Source organism: Nilaparvata lugens, chromosome 7 (assembly GCF_014356525.2).
Source record: "Nilaparvata lugens isolate BPH chromosome 7, ASM1435652v1, whole genome shotgun sequence".
Taxonomy (NCBI): domain Eukaryota; kingdom Metazoa; phylum Arthropoda; class Insecta; order Hemiptera; family Delphacidae; genus Nilaparvata; species Nilaparvata lugens.
Window position 1 is genome coordinate 24,119,792 of NC_052510.1, and position 14,206 is coordinate 24,133,997.

Consider the following 14,206-nt stretch of genomic DNA (forward strand, 5'->3'; position numbering starts at 1 on the left):
TTTCTTTGACTGAGAATAAACATTTTATTATTATTATTATTTATTATATTAAGGAAACTGTTCGATTTATTGAGGAAATGAATTCGACTAATATTGTAGTCCTTAATTTAATGAAATGAATGGCACATGATAGATTTTTTTCCGATTAATGGTTACAGAGATAATTGATTTCCAGTTTGCTGTTTACTATGGCTAAGAGAGTCAGCCGCGCCGTTCCGCGTCGACTGCTTCCCCTTCCACGGCATCAAATCGAATCGCAAATACATAACAATATACATCAATGGATTTGCAATAAGAGTGGCTACATTAATTATTCGGCTCATTTTTCTTTAAAACTACTTGCTCCGAAGTTAATCGAAGAAAACAAAAAAATCAAATCGCAAACCCCCTAAATTTTTACATATGTATTATTTTATCAAGAAAACTGTTAATTTTATTGAAAAAATGAATATAACTAATATTGTAGTCCATAATGTAACGAATCGAATGGCATATAATAGAGCTGTTTCTGATCAATGGGTACAGAGATAATTGATTCTCCGTGATTACCTGCATTTTTCAACTTTGAGGGGGGCTAGGGGGGAAAGCTCCAAGGGGATTTCTTGGGACTTTTGGGTGAATGACCCTCTGGGAGGGTTCTATCGATGGTAGAAGATTCAGCTTTTATTTAATTTTCGGATCGAAAAAACCTTTATTGACTGGGCTACAAGGTAGGATCTAAAAAATGTCTCTGCACAACCACTAAATCCATAAAACCTCAACTTATCCAAAAGGAGACCGTGGTCAACCATCTCGAACGCCCTGGACAAGTCACAGAAGACCCTCACAGCCCTCTGCGACCCATCCAGAGCACTCAACAAATCGGTCACAACATCGAAGGTAGCAGACTTAGTCGACGCACCTCTTCTAAAACCATATTGCCTATTATAGAGAATGTTTTCATCCACCAAGTAAGCAGACATCTACTGGAATACTACTCTTTCAAAAATCTTGGAAAAAGTTGTCAACAATGCAATGGGACGATAATTTTTGACATTTTTCCTACTTTCCTTTTTATGGATGGGCTTAATGACTGCAAATTTTAGCTTTTGTGGGAATACACCTTCCTTCAGACACAAATTGATGATGTAGGTGAGAGGTTGTAGTGGGTATAATGGGACATACTCGCTTTACCACCTTGGAAGAAATCTCATCCCATCCACACGAGCCAGAATTTTTTAAACCTGAGACAGACCTTTTACCTCACTCTCACTAGCAGCTTTAAATCTGAACAAGCCGTGTTGCCTACCAATTTTCTCGAGATATTGCTTCCCACTACTTGACCTAGTAGTGCTCAACCCTTCAGTAGCCTACTACACTCCAAAAAGTAATCATTGAGAAAAGATGCTACTTTTACCGGATCGGAGATCACATCATCGCCATTGGACAATTCAATCTTTTGCTCATTACAATTTCACAGGTCTATTTCTTTCCTGAAGACAGTCCATGCTCCTCTGTTAACATTAGTAGACTTTGAGATGAGCTTTTCATTAGCTTTTTGTTTGGCCAATAATATCACTCTTTTCAGGATCTTCTTATAAGTAGCAAAGTATTGTAAAAATGTGGGGTCTCTATTGGTTCTATCTAGCCTCTATACAAAGCTCTCTCTCTTCCTACCACACGAAATCGTGATTCCATTTGTCACCCAGTTCGTGTTAGAGTTGGTCACTGTAGCTTTAAACTTCTTTAGTGGGAAGCATTCTATAAAACAACGATAAATTAGGGAATGGAATGCATTAAATGCATTTTCACCTCCATTATTGATCAAGCAAGGGGACCAGTCTACCGTTTTTAACAGGTTGTAGAATAAATTTAATGATATATCATTTATACATCTTTCCAACCTATATACAGAGCGTTCCGGAACAAACCCGTTTTCCAGAGTGACACTTAAAAGCTGGATGGTCTGAGAGACCAGGGTCTATTATATTCTCATGAATACTGCTTACATTGTGATTCGTGATTATATTATCAATACAAGTGGCTGAAGACAAAGATATTCTGGTTGGCTTGTCAAAAATGAATTCGATGTCGTGATGTTCAAAAACTTATTCTTGTCTCTACTATTTTCTTTAAGAATATCAATATTGGAATCGCTACATATAAATATTGTTTTCTGCCTGAAGCTCCTCTTAAGCAAGCACAAGAGCCTATCATAAATATTGAAAAAGTCCTCCACAGGACTATCCGGCGCCCTATATACAGAGATCACTACAAATACTCTAGATATTCCATCTCTCCTCAGACCAAACTCAACAGCTGCACACTCAAACAATGCACTATCAATGGAAAAGGCCTCAATATCTTCTCTAACTTTGAAATTGATGGATTTTTTCAACACTATACTCGTACCACCTCTTCTTTTATTATTTCTACTGTAAGATGAAGCAAGAACATAGTTCTGTTATTGAGTCTGTTCAGAATAGTAGTATCACATGAAGCGAGGCAATTATCATTGAATGACACAACCAATGGACACTTGAGATCTGCAAGGAGTACGTTCAACTCTTCTATTTTGTTTCCAATGCCCTGTATATTCATGCTGAAGAGGAATGGTTTATGACTGGAATTACCCAATTTTACTCTATTATTTGACCGGGTGGATCCATCTCTAAAAAACTCTGTTTACCTGTAGGGGAGTTACTATCTGATAACAAACCAGCTGGTGGTTGCAGACTTCTTTCAATTAACTCTGCCAGTCTATCACAGAAAATTCTCTTGCCAGATCGATTCATATGTAGGCCAAATCCATGTATTGTAAAGTTTTGTCTTTTTAGTCGCTCATTGAGGAAACATAACCCCAGTTGCTTGGAATTTTTATCTTTGACCTTGTTGATTGAACTGTGAATTGCTTTATTTGTCAGACCGATCGTTTTGTTGAGTTCTGGCCTATCACACCTGTTTGGAAGTGTACTTATTATTACATTTGTTGTATTAGAGAGTGGCACCATTTCTTGTATTTTTTTGTAATTAGCGGGAGATGATTTAAATTAGGAGCAATGATATTATTTGAGCCACCCAGTATAATCAAATAATCATTTTCATTGAAATCCTTTGTTTGCTCTTTGGCTGACTCCACCACTGCTTCTATAGTTGCGCCGGGCTTGAAGCAACACTGAACCTCAAACTTTCTTTTTAATCGTTTATTGAGAAGGTCACTACAATCTCGTCCATGACTAGATGTCAATAGTAACAGTCTACCTTTCCTACTTTCCTTTGATTTGAGTTCAGTTTTTACCTTTCCTACTTTCCTTTGATTTGAGTGCAGTTTTTTCAGCAGTCTTCGGAGCTTCTCTGTACGTTTTATTTATTAGCTTACTTCCAGCAAGCACTTCAACATCATGACTTTTTTTTATTTTTATTTTTGGGTGTGTGTATGAGTATGAGTGTATGAGTGTATGTGCGTCTATGCACTCGATATCTCATCTCCCAATTAACGGAATGACTTGAAATTTGGAACTTATAGGATTTACACTATAAGGATCCGACACAAACAATTTTGATCAAATGCAATTCAAGATGGCGGCTAAAATTGTGAAAATGTTGTCACAAGAGTTCCATCTCCAATGAATACTGAGTAATGATGTTTCAAAAATGAGTGAAATTTGAAGAAAAAATCAATTTTGATGAGTTTTAGTTTTTGATCAACACTATCTTCCGATTGTTACCATTCAGATGTATAATTCAAAATCCCTCTGGGCGTAGTTTTGTGCTCTACAATCTGAGATCAGGTAGAGCGCTGTTTCTCATATAGATTTCCAGGTACACCTGACAATGATGCTCCTTTATTGTGAAAAACACCTAATTTTCAGCTTCAACCATCATCACCAACTACATAGTCTTCACATTGATATTTCGCACAAAGGCATAAGTTCATAAGATCGTGTTCTATGAGAGGCGCGCTTAAGGACACTTCAAGGATCAAAAATTCAAACACTTTTAACTTCTGACACAATGCTCAGATTTCATCGCACTACACTTCATCCTTCTCGGCTCGTCAAGGCGGTTCATAAATCAAATTCGGTCGAAAAGTGGAAGATTTATATTGTTGAGTGTACTTAAGCCCATATTCCAATACACAAAAAATGGCCAATTTCTATATTCAAAGCTATGTATCTCGGTAACCCCTAATTATAAAAATCTAGTATGGCGCACTCACACAACTTTCCTTGCCATTATGAAAATTGATCACCTGACGCTAGTATTCACGCGCATAAGAGTCTACTATTCAAAGATCTGGGCCAGCTGGTGACAGGACAATAACCCTGGAGACACAAGATGTGTGCTATCTCTTCATAGTGAATGATTTAATAGAATCAACAGTTGCCAACAGTTTGCAATTGAATAATCAAATTTTCTCGAATTTCGAGCTAATTTTTAATTTTAGGTGAAAATGTTACTAAACATTAATTGTAGAGATTTTCATGCTCAATCTTTTCCACTTGAATTTCTTTGTTTGAATTGTATCTGAAGCCTGATAATTGGGAATCTAGAATCAAACTTTGCATAGATGAGGCGGAGCTCCTGAAAATTTCACAGATATGGGACTTGTGGCAGATGATAGAGCTTATCAATGACTATTCTAAGTATAAATTTGATCAAAATCGTTGGAGCCGTTTTAGAAAATCGCGAAAAACCCTGTTTTTGACAACATTTTCGCCATTTTATCCGCCATCTTGAATTGCATTTGATCAAAATTGTTTGTGTCGGATCCTTATAGTGTAAATCCTATAAGTTCCAAATTTCAAGTCATTCCGTTAATTGGGAGATGAGATATCGTGTACAAAGACGCACATACACTCATACACACACACACACACACACACACACACACACCACACATACATACCAATACCCAAAAAACACTTTTTTGGACTCAGGGGACCTTGAAAGGTTTAGAAATTGAGGTACCTTAATTTTTTTCGGAAAGCAATACTTTCCTTACCTATGGTAATAGGGCAAGGAAAGTAAAAAAGAAAATTGTAAACAAAATGTTTTCTATCAATAACCCCATACTAGAATCATGGCCTCAGCTTATGGAAAGACAAAGTTAGTAGACAACTGAGCTCGTAGGAGTTGAATTTATCTACAATTTATTGGAATCAATCGAGAGTTTCTATGATGTATCAGACTCGTTTTAGAAACTCTTGATCAACAGTAAAATCATGGAAAAATGTAAAAACTGACATCGTCATTTTTGAAATCTTCTGTAACCTTCGAATGGTATTGGAATTGAAAGTAATATTTATTGGAGTGGGTAGAGGGGTAAAATTTTCACATCCTCACTAGACTTGGAAATTTTATCAGAAGTATTTCAAAAGACATGCAGCTTTGAATATAGAAATTAGCCTTTTAAGGCTAAATCAGCCAGTGAAGCTGTGCTCCCTGTGCAACTGGAAGAAAGAAGAGGATGTGATGCATTTCGTCGCCAGATGCCCCATACTACGCGAGATACGGTGCGCTTACCTGAGGAGAGGCTTGCTGTCGAGAGAGGAGCTGAAGAGGTACCTGAATGGCAGTCACTGGAGAGATGTCAGCCGCTACTGTACGGCTGCTTGGCAGTACAGGACTGTATTCATTGATCCAGTTCAATTTCTAAAGCGTATCTTCTTTTGCAGTAATAATAATAATAAAAAACTTCTTTGCCATATCGTTTAAACATAATTGATGTATCATTGTTAACTTTTTGCAGCTTAAAAACGGGAAAAAATTTCTTTCTCCTCTCCCCCCGGAAGGATCTTATCCATGGGGCGAATGCCAGTAATGTAATACTTATATAGAAATATTTTTGTAACAAATTGTTGTATATTTGGCCAATAAAGGCGATTATTATTATTATTATAGAAATTAGCCATTTTTGTGTATTGGAATATGGGCTTAAGTACGGTACACTCAACAATAAATCTTCCACTTTTCGACCGAATTTGACTTATGATGCATGACTTTGGACCGCCTTGACGAGCCGAGAAGGATGAAAAGTAGTGCGATGAAATCTGAGCATTGTGTCAGAAGTTATAAGTATTTGAAATTTTGATCCTTGAAGTGTCCTTGAGCGCGCCTCTCCACTAGGAAATACTGAAATTAAGTTCATCTATCGGGTGATTCTCATAGAACACAATCTTATGAGCTTATGTCATTGTGCGAAATATCAATGTGAAGACTATGTAGTTGGTGATGATGGTTGAAGCTGAAAATTAGGTGTTTTTCACAATACAAGGAGCATCATTGTCAGGTGTACCTGGAAATCTATATGAAATACAGCGCTCTACCTGATCTCAGATTGTAGAGCACAAAACTACGCCCAGAGGGATTTTGAATTATACATCTGAATGGTAACAATCGGAAGATAGTGTTGATCAAAAACTAAAACTCATCAAAATTGATTTTTTCTTCAAATTTCACTCATTTTTGAAACATCATTACTCAGTACTCATTGGAGATAGAGAGTTCCGAACGATCTCATTTTATTCAGAATTTCATATTCTAGAAAAAAGGAAAGAGCAAATTTTTCTGTCCGATAACGAGATCTGGCAGAAATAGCTGAAAACTGGAAAATGAACAGAAAATACGAGGTTTTTGGGCCATTCTGTATCTAGCACAAGGAAATTTTTCATGAAGAAATTGGTTCTGGACCCTTGGTTATGTCCCCAAATAATATATAAAAAAATCAGAGCTACAATATAAATTGCATGCCCCAATGTATAAAGTGACTGGACTACTAGTGTTCACGCGCATCTTAAGTCTACTATTCTAAGATCTGAGCCAGCTGGTGACAGGACAATAGCGCTGCAGACACACGAAGTCTGCTATCTATTCATAGTGAATGATTAAATAAATCAACAGTTGCCAACAGTTTGCAATTGAATAATCAAATTTTCTCGAATTTCGAGCTAATTTTTAATTTTAGGTGAAAATGTTACTAAACATTAATTGTAGAGATTTTCATGCTCAATCTTTTCCACTTGAATTTCTTTGTTTGAATTGTATCTGAAGCCTGATAATTGGGAATCTAGAATCAAACTTTGCATAGATGAGGCGGAGCTCCTGAAAATTTCACAGATATGGGACTTGTGGCAGATGATAGAGCTTATCAATGACTATTCTAAGTATAAATTTGATCAAAATCGTTGGAGCCGTTTTAGCGAAAATCGCGAAAAACCCTGTTTTTGACAACATTTTTGCCATTTTATCCGCCATCTTGAATTGCATTTGATCAAAATTGTTTGTGTCGGATCCTTATAGTGTAAATCCTATAAGTTCCAAATTTCAAGTCATTCCGTTAATTGGGAGATGAGATATCGTGTACAAAGACGCACATACACTCATACACACACATACACAACATACCAATACCCAAAAAACACTTTTTTGGACTCAGGGGACCTTGAAAGGTTTAGAAATTGAGGTACCTTAATTTTTTTCGGAAAGCAATACTTTCCTTACCTATGGTAATAGGGCAAGGAAAGTAAAAAAGAAAATTGTAAACAAAAATGTTTTCTATCAATAACCCCATACTAGAATCATGGCCTCAGCTTATGGAAAGACAAAGTTAGTAGACAACTGTCTACTAACGTTGATGGAAAGATACATTTTCAAGATGTTCAATGTTTTTCAATGGGTATATTACTAGTAGTTCACACCCCCTTTTTATGTCTATACTGACTAAAACAATAGCGTCAGTTGATCAATTTCCATAACTGCAAGGAAAGTTGTGTGAGTGCGCCACACCAGATTTTTAATCTGATGATTGAAATAATTGCAACAAGTATTATTGAAAAGAAATTGATTTCTAAAATCATGAAAAGTTAGAAATGAAGTTTGTAGGAAATCAACATTATGAATGGTATTTATTTTGTTAATTTCAACACACCGATTTTTTGCCAACACGACAACACAGAATGTTCTCTGAAGGGTTGATTGGATTGGCGTATCGACGGCAGCCAGACCTGATAACAAACAGCGCTCACACTCACATTCCGGGACGACACGTCACGGTACGATAAAGCTCTATGTTTATTTAGAATTTTTTTAAGACATTTTAGATTGATAAATTATTTATTAATTTTTGAGAAAACATAACAACAGGTCAATGTATCTTACTGAACGCGAAGTCTACTGTTCACAGAACTACTAGTATTTATATCATTTCAATAATTGTACCGTAGTAGCCATATAAAGGAAAAGTGAATATCGTATTAGGTATTATAATAATATTGTATTATTTCCACAACACATAAAACGCAGTTCTTTAAACTTATGAATTTTACTCACGCATCATCAAAACTGAAAACAAAACGCAACGCAATTAAGCATCTAACACACTGACAACATCATTACCTAGGGTAATGGTACCGTACTCTACTCACACACTCCCTCATAAAGGCCTCCTCAATAGAAAGTATCTAGCATTTCTATGTTGAAGGTCACTTTTAGGTGAAACTTGAGGTTACCTTGTCTCGGAATAAAAATGAGGATATAATACAGAATATGAAGCAAATACAATGCAAATATGATACAATAAAACGAAATATCAACCTTGCAAAAAATTAATACGTTTATTCATTTGTTGCTGATTCTGCAGCCAACATGCCTCGATGCTACAAAAAATCTTTGGACAAAAGAAAATGAAATGTTCTTAAAAAAAAATTGATTTTTTGAAGTGGAGTTTATTTGTATTTGATGTTATAATTTATTTAAAATATTTACAGTTGGTTTCACTCCAACCCGTGGGTTACATTGTCCCTTAATTTCAAAAAATATATCTTCATTAAAGTGAAGAAAATATTCACTTTTTATAAAGAATAGTATTCTTTGAATATTTCAGAATATAATCAAAAATTGAGTGGTTTATTATAACTTGAGTATTGACTGCTACTACTATGAAAAATTTCAACTCCCAAAAATTAGTACAAAGTGGGGGTCACTTTTAAGGGTTAACCGGTACCCTATGTGAAGAAATTGCGGAAACTTTAGGTAGTTTGGTAGAAAATAAAATAATTGTAAACTTCAATTTCAAATCAACACATTAGAATTTTATTACTTAAATTTTAGTGGAATTATGCAGACGTACATAATTAGTAGATGGAATAATAATACTGCTGAACATTATTGGTTTTCACTTAAATCGTTACTATTATTATTTACAAATATTTCAACAATTTGTTTCATTATTTCATTTTCTATTATCATAACATTAACACTATATTCACATATTCAATAATACTTACTTATATATGACAACTTAGATGTAACTTAAGGAAGTTTTATGGAGAATATTTGTTCCGATTTATGGCTATTTTTCATAAATGAAATAAGTTTTATATACATACATTATACAACAAACAAAACATAAACGTTTCTGAACACTTGAGTTTCTCAGTTCATATTGATGCAATCTCAAGGATTATAAAATAATGTAAGTACTTCGAAGCGTGAACTAGAATTGCTTGGCATTTCAGCAATTGGCATAATACATTACTCTTTTTAAATTATTTCTTCAGCTTATAATCAAACTGTAGAAGTATTACTGAAAAAATTAAGAGGGTTTTGAATTATTCTGAGTTAAACCCAAATTCAGAAAATTGTATTTCGTTCCCCGAATTCAATCAATTTCAAAATTTTTCACAATACACAAAAACATATAACTGATTTGAAGGGTTTGTCATATTCCAAATTCATCTCGTGTTGTTTTCAACAATAAGCATTATTTTAAGAATATTATTGATGTCAATTAAAATTCATTTTCCAAATTAAATTTTGATTTACAAACGTATTTTTCAAACATATTCCTGTGTGAAACATATTGAAAGCGTTTCAATAGTTATCTTTTATCTTCCAATTTCATTTCTAGTTATCACAATAGACTCATATCAACAGTTAAATAGCTCCTACGTCAAATTACCTACAAAACCAAAAATTCAAATAAAAAGCATCCACTCGTAACATTTAACATATAATACAATACAATCTAATCACATATATACACGAAATTAATTAACAATTTTTATACATTTAGAAAGCATAAAGTTGTCTTTCAATGTTGAATAACTGCATTGAATAACATTGACTGTACACTACTCATTGATTACAAGTGTTACTGTACATAGTAACTTCATCATTGGTATATAATACATCTGGTACACACATAATCGTTTTACAACTAATAGCTACCTTCCTAAGTTTTTTTCATCAAACATTCAATTCATTCTAACGTGATTTATTTACAAAACTTAATTTCTGTTAATTCTATTAATTTATGTTTTTCTCTTCCATAAAGTAGCACTCGTTCAAGTTACAAAAGAACACATTAGTGACAAAATTTTTGCTTCATTGATACAAAACGTTCATCAGTTTGCCATAAGTTTAATATCTAATTAGAAGCGCTTAGGCATGGAAGAGTAGTATTATTCATGCCATGAATTATTTATTTCTTCAATTAGATTGATAGATTATCTCGATAATTCAAAATTAATGTTCATATCAAAATTTTACGCTTACAGAACTTGAAACTGAATGTACCTGAATGTAACTCTAATGAAGAATTTTTTTAATCAACTTAAACAAAGGTATCTCATAAAACTAATTCAGATTCAATTCACTCTTCGAATTAAAAACGGAGGTTGAATGATTCGATAAATAACTAATTGAGTAATCAAAAATATAATAAATTTATTTCCCATTCCTAGATACAGTAGGTAAACTTTTGCATCAAAATTTTCACTTGGAAATAAAGTGTGTGTTGAGCTAAAAGTTATTTCTCATTTTGATAAATTTAAAAATACCACGATCTTGTTGTTGAAATTTGAAAACTTTCGAAAGACTCTCATTTCAAAATTAAATGAATGCTACTACAAGTAAATAGAATAGATTTTTGACATACTATAATAATTTCTTACTATGATTATAAAATGTACTTCACATAAATAATTATTTCTAGATAGAAATTATTATTCAACAAAAATATAATTTATATACTATAACCATTTCACAGCATAACCTTCATTTTAGATGATCATCAATTTGATATTTTTCCATGAATCTCAAACTTTTATCACATAATTTGATATGAAGTCATGATATTCAGCTACTGAGACTTTACAATAGAAATAATTTGTTATCAGAGATTTGAAAATAATTTTAATTGATCAGACATAGCCCTGCCTATACATTCTTCCCAAAAACAAGTAAAAATTGGGGAATATTTTCAAAAAATTGTGTACAAAAATAAATAACTTAGCGGAATAGGCCTATTACTGAGTGATAGTTATAACTGGAAAATATTCAACACGGTACTTCAAGATAGAAGAGAATGACATTTTGAAGATAATACAATACGTTATTTCAATTGGGGAGGGTTCACATATGAGAGCCCTGGAGGCGTTAATAAACTAACTTTGCAACATAATTAGTTGAGAGGAAAATTGAGCGTTGCCTGCATTTCTGAAAACCCCTCATCAATATTGACTAAATGTCATCTGAAAAATGATAAAAATAAAAATTAGCTAGCCATCAATGATTTGACAATAAATTTTCATAATTGAGATGAATATTTTGTTAATTGATTATATTTCTACTTAGTTTGAAACTGAAATGACAACATTGCGGAGGTAGAGAAAGGATAGGTTATAATTATTGTAGTATTTTATGAAAATATATTCAGTAAAAATGGTAATTCTCAAACGAAATAATTCAAAATTTATCATAAATTAGCTTTGGAAAAAAATGAAAACGTCAAAGAGGAAGGGATTCTAACCTAAAATCTTTTATCAAATACTCAGCACAAATGATGAACCTATAAAAAGATCTATACATGAAGTAAAATAGTAGAAAAAACATAGATAAGGAATGCTGTCTAAATATCATAAAAGTAACTCAGTCAAATAAACTACATAAGTTTTGATTTTTTTCAAAAATAGACTACGAACAAACAAACATTCATACAATTATCAAGATGCAATAAAGGCTATGTTTCAAAGAAAAGTAAACTTCTCGAATGGATAGCTGTCTAGTAGCATGCTATTATCCTGAACAAATATAAAGTTACATGAATAATATAAATTACGTAATAAAAAATTTGTACATACTTAATGAGTATTAAGTATATCTGTTTTAACCCGTTTAGAATATTTAAAGCTGATTTTAGTTAATATCTACTGAATTCACCATAATTATTGTATAACACCATCATCGTAATCTTCATCAAACGTTGAGAACATGCGCGCAATATAACAACATTCTAAACATACTAATATGATACAATAATAAATAATAGTAATCATGATCTCTCATCACAATTGGTACACAAGCATTTACTTATAATATTATTGTGGAAATATAACTCCATTAAATACGGTTGAAGTTATTTATTCTTCTTGGTTAACAAAATACAACCCAAGAAGCCGGACTAGTAAAAAATGGTAATACATATGTGGGCTTTACCCAAAAATATAAAATTGATAAAAAGTAATGTAAAGGAACAAAAATAATATAATGAAAATAGCTGACAAGAAAGCAACATAAATTTCAACATTCAAGTTTGATGATAAATGGATAACGTAAAGACGAAACATTTATAAGTAGTATACTTTTCAGGGACCCGATATCAGAATAGTTCAACAATAATATAAAAATAATTATAATTTCAAACATTCAATTTCAGTTGACAAATATAATATCATAATGTGTTTTAAGAAACCGAGTCCTGAATTTCTTTATATAAGTTTAAAAATCTAGCAATTTCTGTCAAGTAATTTTCATTGGTTCCGTTTTTGCTTTATAACTTCAATTTTACATTATAATAATAATTATTGTTCAAGGGTTGAAGTGTAATTTTCATTATAGAATGAATATCGATCATGATATCGAAAATTGAAAAAAAACTTCTATAACCAAGACTGGTTCAAGTTCGTTGTCACCAAACGATTTCAATTGTTATGGATCTTAAAAAATAAGTAATGAAGATTTCAATCGATTGCAGTACCTACAATCAAAACATTTCTAAAACAATTTTTAGTTGACGTTTGTGCTTCAGTCAGTCATACGATTCAAATTACAGAATTAATCGATCATTCCAAAATAATCGAAACCGCCAATCGAAGTTGCCAAACAAAATCGTAACACTATTTTGATGCGAACGGTCGTATTGTCTCAAGTCAAGTTCATACAATAATTTAATTATATTACAAAGGAGTTTTGGATAAGAATTACGTTCGGTGTGCGTATTCCTGATATTGATAATTTATAAATAGGTAGAGAAAAACGTTCAGTTTAGTTAGGTTTCACTGGTCAGTGGTAGAGAAGGCAGGCGATCGTATCAAGGCTATTTACACAGATTTATATATTTACACAGAGACCGTTTCGTAGAGCGACAATTATTATTAGTTTAGCTGTTATTGATAGAGTAAGTGATAAGGGTGGGGGGAAGGGGGAAGGGGGCAGTGCTAGAGCTAGACTGGTCTGCTGAAGGGGTCGTCGGCTGATGGCTAGCTGGCCATTTGTGGATATCAGGACTTGCTCATGTCCATGTCGAGTCGTCGCTCGGTGGCTACGCTCAGTAGGTTCTTCATCTCCATTTCCAGCATTTGCCGCATCTGAATACACAAACAAATATCATCTACAATATCTACAACTTTCAATTAATTACTACAATGAAAGGGCAGGCAAGTAATAGTAAGTATAAACCTAAAAGTGTACAGGCAGTTTTTCCAGCTGGTTTGCTGCATTTAACTCTGGAATTTTTTTTAATAAGTATTATTATTATTCGTTCTATTCTCCACAAAAGTCTAATAAAAGGACGGAACTATAATTATGTTGAGGTCTTAACAAGAAAACAAATTAAAGACCGGCTACAAATTTGGGAACTTCACCAGTGGACCAGAGTATATTTTTGGGTTTCTTTACACAATATAAAAAAAATCGCAACCCAAAGTAATAATACTTTACCCTGAGACCAGCACTCAAAGTAAAGAAAGTAAAAAGCACAGTAACGTATCAATCTTCATGAAAGGTAATTGTATATTCTACTACCTGGCTGTAGTATAGAAACAAACACTCTAGCTACAGATGTGGAATAATAAGAAGATCCGTTGAAATAAGCTAACTGCGCATGTCTGACTGATATATTCCTAATTAAAAAACGAAGGCTTGTAGGCTGGTTAGCTCAATTGTT

At 33.2% G+C, this 14,206-nt stretch overlaps 1 protein-coding gene across 1 annotated transcript in view; it reads right to left on the reverse strand.

Annotated features, from left to right (window-relative positions):
* Positions 1-9,049: 9,049 nt before the first annotated feature.
* Positions 9,050-14,206, reverse strand: part of LOC111044223 (liprin-alpha-1) — a 306,418-nt gene continuing 301,261 nt past the window's right edge. Inside the window, exon 25 of the mRNA XM_039432367.1 lies at positions 9,050-13,628. Coding sequence (XP_039288301.1) covers positions 13,542-13,628 — 87 coding nt within the window. The 3' untranslated portion in view covers positions 9,050-13,541. The remainder of the gene's footprint in view (positions 13,629-14,206) is intronic.